This window comes from Schistocerca cancellata, chromosome 9 (genome assembly GCF_023864275.1).
Source record: "Schistocerca cancellata isolate TAMUIC-IGC-003103 chromosome 9, iqSchCanc2.1, whole genome shotgun sequence".
Taxonomy (NCBI): domain Eukaryota; kingdom Metazoa; phylum Arthropoda; class Insecta; order Orthoptera; family Acrididae; genus Schistocerca; species Schistocerca cancellata.
In genome coordinates this window covers 382,162,144-382,178,713 of record NC_064634.1, presented here as the reverse complement: position 1 = coordinate 382,178,713, position 16,570 = coordinate 382,162,144, and the positions used below count along the sequence as shown (strand labels likewise).

The 16,570-nt window shown below is 44.5% G+C and overlaps 1 protein-coding gene across 1 annotated transcript in view; it reads right to left on the bottom strand.

The window, feature by feature from the left end:
- LOC126100462 (mucin-17) overlaps window positions 1-934 on the bottom strand; it is a 375,348-nt gene extending 374,414 nt beyond the window's left edge. Inside the window, exon 1 of the mRNA XM_049911069.1 lies at window positions 811-934. Within this exon, the coding sequence (XP_049767026.1) occupies window positions 811-840 (30 nt within the window). The 5' untranslated portion in view covers window positions 841-934. The remainder of the gene's footprint in view (window positions 1-810) is intronic.
- Window positions 935-16,570: the final 15,636 nt, after the last annotated feature.

Here is a 16,570-nt window from a genome sequence, read left to right as displayed (position 1 = left end):
CAGTAAAGCTTTGAAACACGTATCTATTTTGTACGAGCTGTTGTAAGTAGGCTGTTTAGGTTTTTATGTTGGTAACGCCACGTAGCGCTCTATATGAAAATCACTGACTGTGCTGTGTGAAGGCTGTGGTTGGTTTGCATTGTTGGAGTATATGCTATTGTAGTGTTGGGCAGTTGGCTGTTAACAGCGCGTAGCGTTGCGCAGTTGGAGGTGAGCCGCCAGCAGTGGTGGATGTGCGGAGAGAAATGGCGGAGTTTTGAGAGCGGATGATCTGGACGTGTGTCCATCAGAGACAGTATATTTGTAAGACTGGATGTCATGAACTGCTATATATATATTATGACTTTTGATCACTATTAAGGTAAATATATTGTTTGTTCTCTATCAAAATCTTCCATTTGCTAACTATGCCTATCAGTAGTCAGTGCCTTCAGTAGTTTGAATCTTTCATTTAGCTGGCAGTAGTGGCGCTCGCTATATTGCAGTAGTTCGAGTAACGAAGATTTTTATGAGGTAAGTGATTTGCGAAAGGTATAGGTTAATGTTAGTCAGGGCCATTCTTTTGTAGGGATTATTGAAAGTCAGATTGCGTTGCACTAAAAATATTGTGTGTCAGTTTAGTGTTGATCAGAATAGGTAAAGAGCGAAATGTCTGAGTACGTTCAGTTCTGCTCAGCTGTTTGAAAATCAAATAATGTAAGAGGTTTATCATCACAGTAATTCACTAATTTTTTTAAGGGGACGTTTCACTGAAAATAAATAGCTGCAACTATTAAAGTTACAACCCTCGTATTTGGTAGTGTCGCTTACCTGGAAGAGCAGGTAGCCGCTCTCGTACATCCAAAACTCAGAGGCGGAGGCCGGGGGCGGTTGTGGAGGCGGCGGCGGCGGCGGCTGCCCCAGGGCGGGCAGCTTGTGCAGCTGGATGGCCAGGCAGCGCTGCAGCAGCAGCGGCCGCCGGCCCACCCCCACAGCCGCCCCCGCAGCCACCGCCCCCGCGACGCCACCCCCGGGCCCCCGCGGGCCTCGCCCGCCGCTCATCGGCCGGCCGGTCGCCGGCGTCCAGCCGCCGCCTCCTGCAACACAACACAACACACCGTTACTCGACGTAAACAAGAACTCATAGCGCCAGCAAGCGCCTACTAGGAATAGACAAACTTCTACGAGACGCGTTAAGTGTATAATGCTAAACACTTTTTTCCTGAAAGCAGGTTGGTTTTATTTAGGATTCCAATACAACAAATTATTACCCACTCTTTTGGCTGCAAAACCCTATTTTTCGACATGATCTCCGTTCAATGTGACGGCCTCCGCCATCTTTCTGGAAGGGCCTATATGCTCGCATGGTACTACTCTACTGGTCGGCGTCGCACCCAAAGTCTTGTTGCATCAACAACCTCCCCGTCATCCACGTACAGTTTTCCACGGAGTGCATCATTCTTTGGGCCAAACTCGTCTCTTTTTATTGTCTTCTGTTGGGCGACTAGCAACCCAGTGGGCACATACCTTTGAGTATCCCAACTAGTGGACGAATGTGTCAGCACTACCAATGTAGGCGTCCAGTTGTGAAATAAGGTGTTTGATGGCGATCCATCAGTCACCTCCAATGAGAGTGTCCGCACGTTCCAACAATGGAGGAGCGACAACTGTGTGCGCCCGGCCGGCACGCGGGAGATCAGACAGGCTTGCGCTATCTTGTTTCGATGATAACAGCCGCATTGCCCAGCGACTCATCATGCTTTTGTTCACTGTCAGGTCGCTGTAGACATTCCTGTAAATATCTGCGTTGCTCTTGTTTTTCGCCAATAGTAACTCAGTGACAGTTGTCTGCTTGGAACGGTCCTCCGTTGCAAGCGCCATTTTGAAGGCAACAAAAAGCGCCGTCACTTATGGGAACTTTATGAAAGTATAGGAGCTGAAGCGGGAATATTCCAAGATGCGCGACAACAAACTGTCAGGGAAAAAATGTGTTGCATTACTTACTGAATATCCCTCGTAATTATCAGCGCGAAAGCCGTCTGTTATACACATCTTCCGCACTATTTATTCATATGCCTATCGATAAGCACTTGCAGGTCTCAAAGAGTCTTCACTCACTCTTCCTTTTGCTAGAGTAAAGTTTCTGCTATGTAGCACAAAATCAAGTCGCTTAAGCTCTAGAGTTAGCCAGCAATTTTTATTGCTTGGCGCAGAGACCCTATTAGCAAGGCCCCAAATGGCTGGTTGGGGAAAAGGAATCTTTGCTATCGCCTGCTGCCGTGAACACTCTCTGCTTTTCCTGCTTGGACGCGTGGAACTATTTAGTATATGCGTTCTATCTTGTGATACTGAAATGGGCATATTCAAGCGACTTCGTACAGAATTAGGATGAGATTGTTGCTGCTTCTACGGTATTTGCATAATTCGACGTTACGTGGTTTTTCACATTTATTCACGCGCGATACTCTGGTGACGTATTTGGGGTGAGCAATGATAGTTCTTTGTCGGTTTCACAACTTGATTTGAACACATGCGAATCGTTGTTGTTGTTGTTGTTGTTGTTGTTGTGGTCTTCAGTCCTGAGACTGGTTTGATGCAGCTCTCCATGCTACTCTATCTTGTGCAAGCTTCTTCATCTTCCAGTACCTACTGCAACCCACATCCTTCTGAATCTGCTTAGTGTATTCATCTCTTGGTCTCCCTCTTCGATTTTTACCCTCCACGCTGCCCTCCAATACTAAACTGGTGATCCCTTGATGCCTCAGAACATGTCCTACCAACCGATCCCTTCTTCTAGTCAAGTTATGGCACAAACTTCTCTTCTCTCCAATCCTATTCAACACTTCCTCATTAGTTGTGTGATCGACCCATCTAATCATCAGCATTCTTCTGTAACACCACATTTCGAAAGTTTCTATTCTCTTCTTGTCCAAAATATTTATCGTCCATGTTTCACTTCCATACATGGCTACACTCCATACAAATACTTTCAGAAACGACTTCCTGACACTTAAATCTATACTCGATGTTAACAAATTTCTCTTCTTCAGAAATGCTTTCCTTGCCATTGCCAGTCTACATTTTATATCCTCTCTACTTCGACCATCATCAGTTATTTTGCTCTCCAAATAGCAAAACTCCTTTACTACTTTAAGTGTCTCATTTCCTAATCTAATTCCCTCAGCATCACCCGACTTAATTCGACTACATTCCATTATCCTCGTTTTGCTTTTGTTGATGTTCATCTTATATCCTCCTTTCAAGACACTATCCATTCCGTTCAACTGCTCTTCCAAGTCCTTTGCTGTCTCTGACAAAATTACAATGTCATCGGCGAACCTCAAAGTTTTTATTTCTTCTCCATGGATTTTAATACCTGCTCCGAATTTTTCTTTTGTTTCCTTCACTGCTTGCTCAATATACAGATTGAATAACATCAGCACATGCGAATCAACGTAAGGTATATTTTCTGTTCAGTCACCCGGGTTTGCAAGTGGTTTATTTCATTACTTTTACTCATTAAATAATATATGAATATAGCATTATATTTACATCTTTGTAAATGTGCGATACGTAAACCCATGTGGACCATTCTGTTGTATCGGCTACTGTAGGAGTCAGCGCCGACGCAAACAAGGAAGCAGAGAAGTTGTGATGATCGATGACAGGAATCCAAAATGATCTGTACGTTACACTTGCAGATTAGTGAACACTTTATTTCTAAAAAGGAAAGAAACCTAACTTAACTTCTCCTTATGAGGCGGCTTGATGTACTTCCTGTACCTCCCACGTGCAATTACTTTTACACACTATTACTACTCGCAGAACGCAGGCTAAGTATCGTCTTCCTTTTACTCAGCACTGATGCTCTCGATGTCTGCGACCGAACTGGTCCGGACGAGCGGCAGGCGGCTGGTTAAGTCAACGTTGACAGGGGGCGCTGAACTCTTGTCTTCCCGGAGGTGTGGCGGCGTGCGAGTCAGCGCCTTCTTGATGTGGTTTCACAGAGCTGCGCTGGTCGGTGTGCAGTCGACGCTTTAGAAATGCACATGTTCAAAGGCAACTGCATGTAACTTTGTATTCGTTTTACGCACAATATAAGCCTGCTTGTCCAGAATTCACATAATTTGCGACTCTGACCACGTTATTTTCAGCCCCTCATGTCTTTATTCACTTCCTCGAGTGTGCTCACCAGGGAACCTCACTCACGAGAGAACTACATTCAATATCATAATATTTCAAGACGGAAGGGAATGAAATTTTCAACTAACAAGACATGTAGACTTTAAAACACATGTTTCCAGTGATACAGAGGTCGATATTTTGCTACCATTCGAGGTAATTTCAATTATTACGTGTTGTAGGATACCATTGCAAGTCCGTTTACATTTCAATATGGTTCAAATGGCTCTGAGCACTATGCGACTTAACTTCTGAGGTCATCAGTCGCCTAGAACTTAGAACTACTTAAACCTAACTATCCTAAGGACATCACACACATCCATGCCCGAGGCAGGATTCGAACCTGCGACAGTAGCGGTCGCTCGGCTCCAGACTGTAGCGCCTAGAACCGCACGGCCACTCCGCCCGGCTACATTTCAAGAATCATTCTACAAAGAGTGATTCATTAGCAAAGTTAGGGAGTACCTACATAGGATCTGTTGTAAGCGTTTTAGTTAAAATTTATTTTAGTTTAACTTATTTTAAATACCTCTGCGCTATGAGGAAGTTCCTGGTCACTGTATGACAGAAAGTAATATTTGTCAGATAGCGTTGTTATGGGTCAGATTTAAAATAAAGGAGGGTATTTTCGGGACACTAAAACTGGGGGTTCATAGTATCTTATGAACTCACAGGTTAAACTTTAACGTACTGACCGGCTTTAAATCTCGACGTAGTTGGGCATAATGTTAATGTAAATGTCGTGTGACCAGGGCCTCCCGATGTGCAAGTCTTTCGATATGGTGGATGGCCTCTAAACAAATCATACCTCATTCCGCTGAGGGACTGGGTGTTGTGCTGCCCTAATCATCATCATTTCATCCCCATCGACGAACGGTTAATCTAGTTTAGCCAATGGAATGGGAATGGCATGGTTAATCTAGTTTAAGATGGTTTATTTTTAAGTAACATTTCTCTGTATGTATGTATTTATAAACGCCTGAAGATGAACAGAACATGTTCGAAACGTGTTGTCTTATGTTAGATTAAACATACAACAAAAAATAAAACAGTAACTGGTGGACATACCGGCTATGTTCTGACTGATCAGTATACCTCTCCCTGTAATTTCATGAGAGAGTCGAAGAGCAAAAGCGATTAGTGACTACGGTAACAGGTGCATCCTACGAAAATGTTTTGAAGAACAAATTCCTTCCTGCACTGCAACAAAAACGTCCGGGAAGGGCTGTTTCACCAAGACGACGCACTCGCACATCGAGCTAACGTTACGCAACAGTTTCTTCGTGATAACAACTTTGAAGTGATTCCTCATGCTCCCTACTCACCTGACCTGGCTCCTAGTGACTTTTGGCTTTTTCCAACAATGAAAGACACTCTCCGTGGCCGCACATTCACCAGCCGTGCTGCTATTGCCTCAGCGATTTTCAAGTAGTCAAAACAGACTCCTAAAGAAGCCTTCGCCGCTGCCATGGAATCATGGCCTCAGCGTTGTGAAAAATGTGTACGTCTGCAGGGCGATTACGTCGAGAAGTAACGCCAGTTTCATCGATTTCGGGTGAGTAGTTAATTACAAAAAAAATCGGAGGCCTTAGAACTTGAATGCACCTCGTACTGAGACTACAGTTGTCCCTGTTTCTAGCTGCCATAACTAGAATGCGAAAAAATGAAATAATCAGTGCAGGAGTGAAACAATTTATGGAATGCAGACTGAAATATCTGCTTAGTTTCAAAGCATGGAACATTGTATACTGATGAGCCAAAACCTTACGACAACCTGCTAAATAACTTGCTTGTCCGTCTTTGAAACGAAATAAATCACTGGTTCTGCGTATCAGGGTTCCGACAGTTCGTTGGTAGGTCTCTGGAGGTGTGTGGGTTTAGATGTCTACTCACAAATCATAAAATTCGTGTAGATAACGGGCCGCTGATTTGCGTACGCGTTGATTGTGCCCGATAGCGATCCGGAATTAGAATTACATCAGGCTAATAATGGTCGCTGAGACATCAACAGAGTTCACTATAACGCTCTTCAAACCACTGCAGCACGGTCCTGGCTTTGAGACACGGACAGTTATACTGCTGAAAGATGACATCATTGTCGGGGAAAACATCAAGCATGAAAGGATGCAAATGGTTCGCAGGTGTGAGCTTGTCTTCGAGTACTGCTGCAGGTTCCATGCAAACGCAGAAGAATATCCCCGGCAGCAAATACTGCTCCCACGAGGCTGAGTCCCTGACGCGCTGCACGTTTCGGGCCACCGATGACGGCGTTTGTTGAGACGACCATCGGCCTAGTCTAGCAGAAATGTGACGCACCCGAAGAGCCGACACGTTTCTATTGGTCGACTGTCGAATCTCGATAGACTTGTGCCCACTGCAATCGTAACTGGCGATGTCGTTAGGTCAACATGTGAACACGTAAGGGTGGTCTGCTGCGGAACAGATACGCAGAACCAGTGGTTTATTTCGTTTCAAAGACGGACAAACAAGTTATTTAGCAGGTTGTCGTAAGGTTTTGGCTCATCAGTATACAATGTTCATGCATTGAAACTAAGCAGATATTGAAGATATTTGGACATCAACAATGTACGATGAAACACTTGTGCGTGAACCAGCATTGTGCCCTTTCGGCATAGGTGCCACAAATCACCATCAATCCTACTTTACAGAGCAGACAAGCCTCAGAACTCCACGTTCTGTGAAGAGTCGTAGGCATTCAATCATTCAGCGCCTAGAGCTAGTTTCACTGTCGTCCCACCTCTTTCCGTAGACGCTCACGACAGTAGCACGTGAACATTCTACCAGCTTCGCCGTTTTGGAGGTATTTGTTCACAGGCGCTGCGTAATAATAATTTGCCCTTTGTCGAAGTACCTTACCTTAATGGATTTCCCCAGTTGCGGCCCTTAACTTTGGTAGGGTGATCTCCCGTTCGTGTCCACTCTGCTTACATACTTTTGTTACCTTGTCACGTGCCCGCTAGGCCACCAGATGAAATCCAGCGTCGTGTCGAGAATTGGTCATAATGTCTTGATGATCAGTATATTACAATGTTGTCAGTGAGGCGACAAACTGTTCTCTGCCACTCCTCGAGAGCTCACAATTGTCTATAAAGCAATAGAAGAACTTTTCATGCGTTCTTCAAGTCGACAAATAAATCTCGTTTTGTAGACTTTGAGAAACCTCGCTACTGCTATCGTCTGAAGCGGAAGATCGATGTGTGTTCATGTTATTCTGCCGGCGCTTCTCTATTACCCTGGAGGCCGTAAACGTAACCGAAGACAGAGAGAGTTGAATCTTGGAGCAAAGTGGGATGGGGCGTTATTTTCCTTTGTCGGTACCCAGCGGGCGGCTGCCATCTCATGCATAACAAAGCAACCAGCGGGGGAAAGCGGCCTTGCGAAGTGCAATACACCGTCGCGCTCGCACTGCACCTATACCTGTAACCACAGTCGGAACTACAGCGAGGACAGAATGCTCAGCAGTCTGTATAGTACTTGGACGTACAACATCAGTTATTTCTGTAGCAGCTTGTCATATAACTCTGGACTCCGAGTACAGAACTGCAGCGTGCCTGCGGAAAAACAACATTGACTGAAGCTGCGAATAGTTAGATCAGCATGAGATTACAACACTTCATCAAGAGAGACCTACATAACTAGACCATTTGCTACGTTCGCGAAAAGCTACGAATTTTATGATCTCTCTCCCGGTTTTGTTGTTGCAAACGGTAACTATAGTGTACTACTTTGTACACAATGGTAAGGAGAGATGGGCTACAGCGTGGTGCAGCAACTGTCGCTGTAGGAAAACGTGACAGGAGCAGAAATGATTAGCGATTAGCGAACAAGTTATAACAGTAAACAGAAGATTTACTGAACTTGTATTCCTTCAAACGTATGAAGAATCATTACAAATACACTATGTGATCAAAAGTATCCGGCCACGTGGCTCAAAATGACTTACAAGTTCGTGGCACCCTGCATCGGTAATGCAGGAATTCACTGTGATGTTGGCCCTCCCTTAGCCTCGATGACAGCTTCCACTCTCGCAGGCATACGTTCAATCAGGTGCTGGAAGGTTTCTTGGGGAATGGCAGCCCACTCACGGAGTGCTGCACTGAGGAGAGAATCGATGTCGGTCGGTGAGGCCTGGCACGAATTCGGCGTTCCAAAACATCCCAAAAATGTTCTACAGGATTCAGGTCAGGACTCTGTGCAGGTCAGTCCATTACAGGGACGTTACTGTCGTGTAACCACTCCGCCACAGGCCGTGCATTATGAACAGCTGCTCGATCGTGTTGAAAGATGCAAACACAATCCCCGAATTGCTGTTCAACAGTTGGAAGCAAGAAAGTAGTTAAAACATCAATGTAGGCCAGTGCTGTGATAGTGCCACGCCAAACAACAAGGGGTGCAAGCCCCCTTCTAAGCAAAACACGACCGCACCATAACACCACCGCCTCCGAATTCTACTCTTGGCACTACACACGCTGGCAGATGATGTTCACTTGGCATTCGCCACACCCACACCCTGCCATCGGATCACCACATTGTGTACCGTGATTCGTCACTACACACAACGTTTTTCCACTGTTAAATGGTCCAGTGTTTACGCTTCTTACACCAAGAGAGGCGTCATTTGGTATTTACCGGCGTGATGTGTGGCATATGAGCAGTGGTAGATTATTCTTAGTGATTAAATAAACAAACCTGTGTTACTTTTGTCAGTTCACTCTTAAAATTCTCGCAACAATTCTTTAAATGATAAGTAGCAATTTTTATTTTACAGAAATTTAAATAAATTTGAAACTGACGCACTTTGTAAAATTTTGTACCACAAGAAGCTGTGTTCATTTATGCCAGAAACAAGTATGTTAATGTTGGCCATAACCACACATTTGGTTTTTCTGGTCTCCATGTGAATGTTTTCTTTCAGTGTGATTCTTCTGGCGTACCCTTTTGGCAATACCCTTCAATGACACTTCAGCATTAGTAATACTCACATCATCAATCTTCTTCAGTAGGTTTTCAGCGAAGCAAAATACATCAAATCCTAGTTTGATAATGTTTCCAATTCCTCTAGTGTTGCAATCATTGAACACCAGGCAGACATGATATTAGCAAATTTTAACAATAGTAGTTGGTCAAAATGTTGTCTTTGGGCGAGGTTTTTAAGGCTTTCATTTGCGTTTTGTGTCAAACCATGTTTACATTTCTTTAATAAATCGTAATTAATCCCATCGTAAGTGGGCTCAGACCCTCACATACTCTACAGATGTCTTCTCTGATGGTAGAAAATAATAAAATATCGCAAACAAGGACAGAGTCTTGAGTGGCACTTTGCACTGGTTGAAACAAGATGGCTTTTATATCACTAGTAGCCCGAATTAAACACCGAAAATTGGAAACTTTTTTTTTAGCATGCTACAGAACTACCTGGTGGAAAACAAATTTAACGTTTTTGACCGATTTTATTCACATCCCCTTAAAACAATTCATTGTTTATAATTATAAAGAATATAGGAACTAGTCACGGAAACGTAATTTATTTAACCTGTTGCAAATAGATTTCGCCTGACGTCAGTCATCATCGGTGCATTTTTGTAATCGATACGTACCATGAGTAGAAGTAGTTCTATCATGATAGAAATCAGCCAAGGACTGTTTGCTACGTTATTTATAATTTTATATTCCACCGTCGCTGCACAGAAAGGGAATCCTTATGGAGCCCAACATTCAAAAATTCATTGTTCATTTTTTGCCAATGTCTTATTGTATTCATTGCTTACTATGATGACGAAGGTAAATTTTATGAAATGTTTTAAAATTAAATTTTTGTTTGTATTGTCGGGGGTCAAAGGGTTAACAAGGCGCGTGGACCAATCACACAGGCAGTGAGGTGATGCGAATTTGCCGGCCGATGTGGCCGTGCGGTTCTAGGCGCTTCAGTCTGGAACCGCGTGACCGCTACGATCGCAGGTTCGAATCCTACCTCGGGCATGGATGTGTGTGATGTCCTTAGGTTAGTTAGGTTTAAGTAGTTCTAAGTTCTAGGGGACTGATGACCTCAGAAGTTAAGTCCCATAGTGCTCAGAGCCATTTGAACCATTTTTTTGATGCGAATTTGACGCCCTCTGGTGGTATCCGGCGAACCCTCCATAGTATTGCATTGTATTGTATGTTAACCGGGACCTAGAAAAGACGGAGAGCCTCCGTCCCCGATGCAGCCACAGTGGTCCACAACCCCACGCCGAGTACCGCAGTCCACTTCACCCATCCACCGCCCCACACCGAACCACTCTTTCAGGTTTATTTTGCGGTTCGGCCCCCGGTGGACTCCTCAACCCCCTCCCCAGGGTACGTCTCACACCAGACGAATGTAACACCTATGTTTGCGTAGTACAGTAATGGTGAAGTACGCGTATGTGGAGAACTCGTTTGCGCAGCAATCGCCGACATAGTGTCGCTGAGGCGGAATAAGGGGAACCATCCCACATTCGCCGAGGCAGATAGGAAACCGCCTAAAACCGTCCACAGACTGGCCGGCTCACCCGACCTCACCCTCTCTAGTAGCGGTGGCCGGTTTAGGTGTTTCTTCAGTGGAGGCGAGAGCGGCGTGCGTTGCGCCGAGTGCCGTCAGTGAAGACACCGTCGACACCGCAGAAGGAAGCGGAGGGCGGAGAAAGGAAGGGGTATAATTATTGTAGAGGGAGACGAAGGCTTGAGTACAGTAAGGAGGTGCAAATGGATGTACGTTGCGGTAGTTACACAGAGATGAAGAGCCTTGGCAAGATATACTAGCGTGGACGGCTGCATCAAGCCATCCTTCAGCCGTCGGCACACGGCACTAAGTAGCCAACTTTGACGTGACTCTCTAAGAGTTTTGTGACGTCACTTCTGCTATTTCTATTGAGTAGCCATTTCGTCACGTGAAACATAAAATAAATTATGCGATATTTCGGCGAAGTGTCACAAAAAGTAGAACCAGTAGGAAGCAAGAACGCTCCTTACATCACAAAAAAAAAGGTTCAAATGGCTCTGAGCACTATGGTACTTAACTTCTGAGGTCATCAGTCCCCTAGAACTCAGAAGTACTTAAACCTAACTAACCTAAGGACATCACACACATCCATGCCCGAGGCAGGATTCGAACCTGCGACCGTAGCGGTCGAGTGGTTCCAGACTGTAGCGCCTAGAATCGCTCGGCCACTCCGAACGGCCTCCCTACATCACAAGCAGAAAGCTCGAGACCCGCAGAGAGCAAGACATCATATTGTAATTCTCATGTATGGTTGAAGCAAATATTCGGTGGGTTTTATGTTAATACCTGACCCGCGATGAATATATACTGTTGTTAAGCACCAGCACATTGAATGTCTCGAGAACGAATCGTTCTTGGCACGATTTGTCGTAATAAATCGCCGGGAAACGTTTTGTGACTGTTGAAGAATTGTCGTATTTGGTTATTATAGTGTTATCAGAATAAACCGTTTCAAGGGGCGACGTAAGCAAAAGCGACCAAAATTATGAATTTTTTTTATTTGGTGGTACTGAAATTTCAATTCCTGACTATTACATCCCAATTCCGCTTCTAACTGTGATAAAAATAATAGTTCACAAAAGCTTGTAGGGGGCCACGCCCTTCTGTTGCTCTGTATTTCCTCATATTATTTATTACTGTGGTGTTTTCTTCCATTTTTATGCAGTCACAATGTGGGGAACATTTCGGTGTTAAGGAGAGTCAGAACTTCTACTACAAAAGCGTCTGCATGGAAAAACTCAAAATCCTAATGAAGCTTACAACTCTCCGACAAGAAAACCATGCTCCAAGACAACCTTTTTTTTCCATAACTGCTGATGAAGTTGCAGCGTATGACGCTTGTTTAATTTGTAACTATGCTAATCTTGGCAAACTACAGACTCCACAGGGGCTAGTATTTGATCCAGGAGATTTCACACTATCGGTATTGAAGGAACTCGATTACAGGAGTATTGATGCAACTGACATTATTGTTGCTCAGTTTGGAAATCAGCTTAACCTAAGAGGACAAGCAAAGAAAAGACTGGTTAAGAATAAAGAAGAGAATCCATGGTTTGCACTAGTTCACCCAGATAAAGTAAGACCTAAAACAAACAAATCTTTGATTCAGGTTTCTCGTAACTTACATTCTGGCAACTTTATGTACCTTTTCCTCACAAACCACTCACATTATAGTACTTAAATTTTGTATGCAATTAGTCAATACTACAGTGAAACATTCGGTGGGACGAATTTACATGTACTACAACAGTACGGCGTTTATGTAACAGAAAAGCTCTAAGATTTCGCATATTTTTTTGCAAGAAATTTGAAGAGCTGTAAAAATCGAGCAAAAAAAAAAAAAGGTATCAATATTCTGTTACACAGATATTTGTAATAGTATTCCAAACTTTGTGCGAAAATAGATTAATTTACTTCTGACAGATTTTTCAAAAAAGGAGCGTTTGTGCTTACATTTCTGAAAAAACTTCAGTTTTTTATAATTAAGAACGTATAACTTCAGTAAGCATGAAAATGTATCTGTGGATCCATATAAGATTCCTTAACAACTGTGCCAAATTTAGTTGCCTTGAAAACGTTGGACTTTATAAGGCTTTTTCTCGAGCTATTGCAACTCCGCATACTCCCCTCCTTAACGCAACGGTACGCTGAAGAATCATGAAACACGTACTATTCTTGTCACGATTTGTTGTAGTTAAATGTAATTTAACAACATTTCGACGATAAAAGCCAGTGGAAGACTAGAATATAAAATACAAGTTGTTCAAAACGAAGTTACAGCCTAGTGCAGTGAGTAGAGGCGCTATATCAGGAACCAGCCGCACTTTTGGTGTACGGCCCGAGTCCGGTTGCACCTTTCTTCCTTTCTTTTCATCTTCGCGTTTCCCAGAAGGTTATGGGACTTCCTTAACTAGCTTATGGACAAGGAAAAAATGTGCGTTTTGTTAGAGCTAACTTAGGAATTTTACGCGCGTCCATTTACGTGAACAAACTGTATTGTTGGCGAGCGAAACAAAGCCGACAACTACCGCTGGAGGGCGCTGAAAGCGAAAAATGGCGGTAACTAGATCGTCCCGTGGGCAGACTGCGCTGCGTGTCGTGGCGTTGGACATCTCGTGTGCATGCACGTCAACGTTAGCTGCCTCGTCCCGTGTGCCGACGGCCTTAGGAGTGAAGACCACAACAACAACAACCACCTTAGCGTCGATGATGATGATGATGATGATGAGTCCCATACTCCTTTACAGAGCGTAGGGGAGCGACGCGGGAGACCCGCGCCGCCTTACTAGGCAAGGTCCTAGTGGAGGTGGTTTGCCATTGCCTTCCTCCGACCATAATGGGGATGAATAATGATGATGATGACGACACAACAACACCCAGTCATCTCGAGGCAGGAAAAATCCCTGACCCCGCCGGGAATCGAACCCGGGACCCCGTGCTCGGGAAGCGAGAACGCTACCGCGAGACCACGAGCTGCGTTGTTAACTGAAATAAAAACAAAGGACTGCTCTACGAGACTACTTTTGTCCACGTACATAATAATCAGAACAGTTGAGAGATATGCAATTTCAGCTATTACTCCCACGTGTATACAGGGTGTTTCAAAAATGACCGGTATATTTGAAACGGCAATAAAAACTAAACGAGCAGCGATAGAAATACACCGTTTGTTGCAATATGCTTGGGACAACAACCTGGTCTTTCAAGTGTCCCCACAGAAAGAAGTCACAGAGGTTCATGTCTGGCGAATAGGGAGGCCAATCCACGCGCGCCTCCTGTATGTTTCGGATAGCCCAAAGCAATCACACGATCATCGAAATATTCATTCAGGAAATTCAAGACGTCGGCCGTGCGATGTGGCCGGGCACCATCTTGCATAAACCACGAGGTGTTCGCAGTGTCGTCCAAGGCAGTTTGTACCGCCACAAATTCACGAAGAATGTCCAGAGAGCGTGATGCAGTAATCGTTTCGGATCTGAAAAATGGGCCAATGATTCCTTCGGAAGAAATGGCGGCCCAGACCAGTACTTTTTGAGGATGCAGGGACGCTGGGACTGCAACATGGGGCTTTTCGGTTCCCCATATGCGCGAGTTCTGTTTATTGACGAAGCTGTCCAGGTAAAAATAAGCTTCGTCAGTAAACCAAATGCTGCCCACATGCATATCGCTGTCATCAATCCTGTGCACTATATCGTTAGCGAATGTCTCTCGTGCAGCAATGGTAGCGGCGCTGAAGGGTTGCCGCGTTTGAATTTTGTATGGATAGAGGTGTAAACTCTGGCGCATGAGACGATACGTGGACGTTGGCGTCATTTGGACCGCAGCTGCAACACGGCGAACGGAAACCCGAGGCTGCTGTCGGATCACCTGCTGCACTAGCTGCGCGTTGCCCTCTGTGGTTGCCGTACGCGGTCACCCTACCTTTCCAGCACGTTCATCCGTCACGTTCCCAGTCCGTTGAAATTTTTCAAACAGATCCTTTATTGTATCGCTTTTCGGTCCTTTGGTTACATTAAACCTCCGTTGAAAACTTCGTCTTGTTGCAACAACACTGTGTTCTAGGCGGTGGAATTCCAACACCAGAAAAATCCTCTGTTCTAAGGAATAAACCATGTTGTCTACAGCACACTTGCACGTTGTGAACAGCACACGCTTACAGCAGAAAGACGACGTACAGAATGGCGCACCCACAGACTGCGTTGTCTTCTATATCTTTCACATCACTTGCAGCGCCATCTGTTGTTGAAAATTGTAACTACTGTAATTTCGAAAGTTTGTCCGCCTGAAAATGTACTGTTGTCCCAAGCATATTGCAACAAACGGTGTATTCCTATCGCTGCTCGTTTAGTTTTTATTGCCGTTTCAAATATACCGGTCATTTTTGAAACACCCTGTATGAAGGTATTTAAGTTCCGCTGTACTAGCGTAGATACTGGAAAGGAGCTAATCGGCCACTGATGAGCTCTTCCCCGGAGGGACGAGCTGCCTTCCGCGTTTAGCGCAGCGACGGCTGCCGCTAATTGACGCTTTGTTACCGACGAGAGCGGCGCGAACGAGCGAGCGCCTCGGCGGAACACTCCGTGCCCACCGCATTAAGTGAGACTGGCAACAAGTGGGCCGGCGTTTGTCGCCGCAGCACGAGCTGCAAGTCCGTTTCGCTGCTCCTGCAGACGATAGCAATGCAAGCTCTGCTTTCTATTTCCGTGAACCCTGCGCATCAGTATTCACAGAGTTTGTTTCTGTGGTACCACTCGTTATTTTTCAGGTGGAACTCTTTCCTCCAGAGACAAAGCTTCTGCCTTTTATCTACTTCAGTAATTTCTCGATTCACAAAGTTTGCAAAGTTTGTTTGTATAACACCTCTCGTTACTTTTCATGTGGAACTTTTTCCTTCTGAAATAAAATTTCTCTCTCTCTCTCTCTCTCTCTCTCTCTCTCTTATCTACTTGTCCGTCTTCAGTAAGTTCTTGTCTTTTTTCGTTTTCAGCCATTTCTTCCGCAGTCCTAGCTACAGACCAACAACTAATATGGGAATACACCGTCTTTTGCGATAGTAATAAAAGTCTCACCGAAAAACATATTTCGCTTTACTTTAGAGAACATTCCTTAGCCTCCGTGACAAGCCGGCCGCGGTGGCCGTGCGGTTCTGACGCTGCAGTCCGGAACCGCGGGGCTACTACTGTCGCAGGTTCGAATCCTGCCTCGGGCATGGGTGTGTGTGATGTCCTTAGGTTAGTTAGGTTTAAGTAGTTCTAAGTTCTAGGGGACTGATGACCTCAGATGTTGAGTCCCATAGTGCTCAGAGCCATTTGAACCTCCCTGACAATGTCGTTTTAGCCACAAATCTGTTTGCCGACATCGTAAGCAGTTCACAAGTTCTAAATTACTGCTATTAAGCTATATTAAATTACTATTGCTGAAGTAAAGTGTAAAGAGCATAAAAGGTCTCTTAAATATGACTTCAGTTTTTCAGTGTTTGCAGAACACCTCCGACAAGAAAACTATCACCCTGCCACAGCAGAAACAGAGATGAAAAAAATCAAATTCAGTAACAAAAAGCTTTTCTTAGTACTGCAAGAAACTTTCCAAATTAAAAAGGCGAAGGAGAAACCCTTACTAAATGATTAAACTAACATTAGCAACCAAACGTTATTTTAAATAATAACAGACATTCGTGACGTAAAAACCATACACACCACACGAGTACCAGAAACATCCACCCAGAGGAAGAGCAGATGCTTCCATAGACACCAAAACGAAACAAATGACGATAGCACCCCGCAACATTAAAGTACACGAGGTGTAATCTGATTTACACAATGTGAAAACGAAAAATATATTCTGTATCAGTGAAGCGCAGTGTTCACA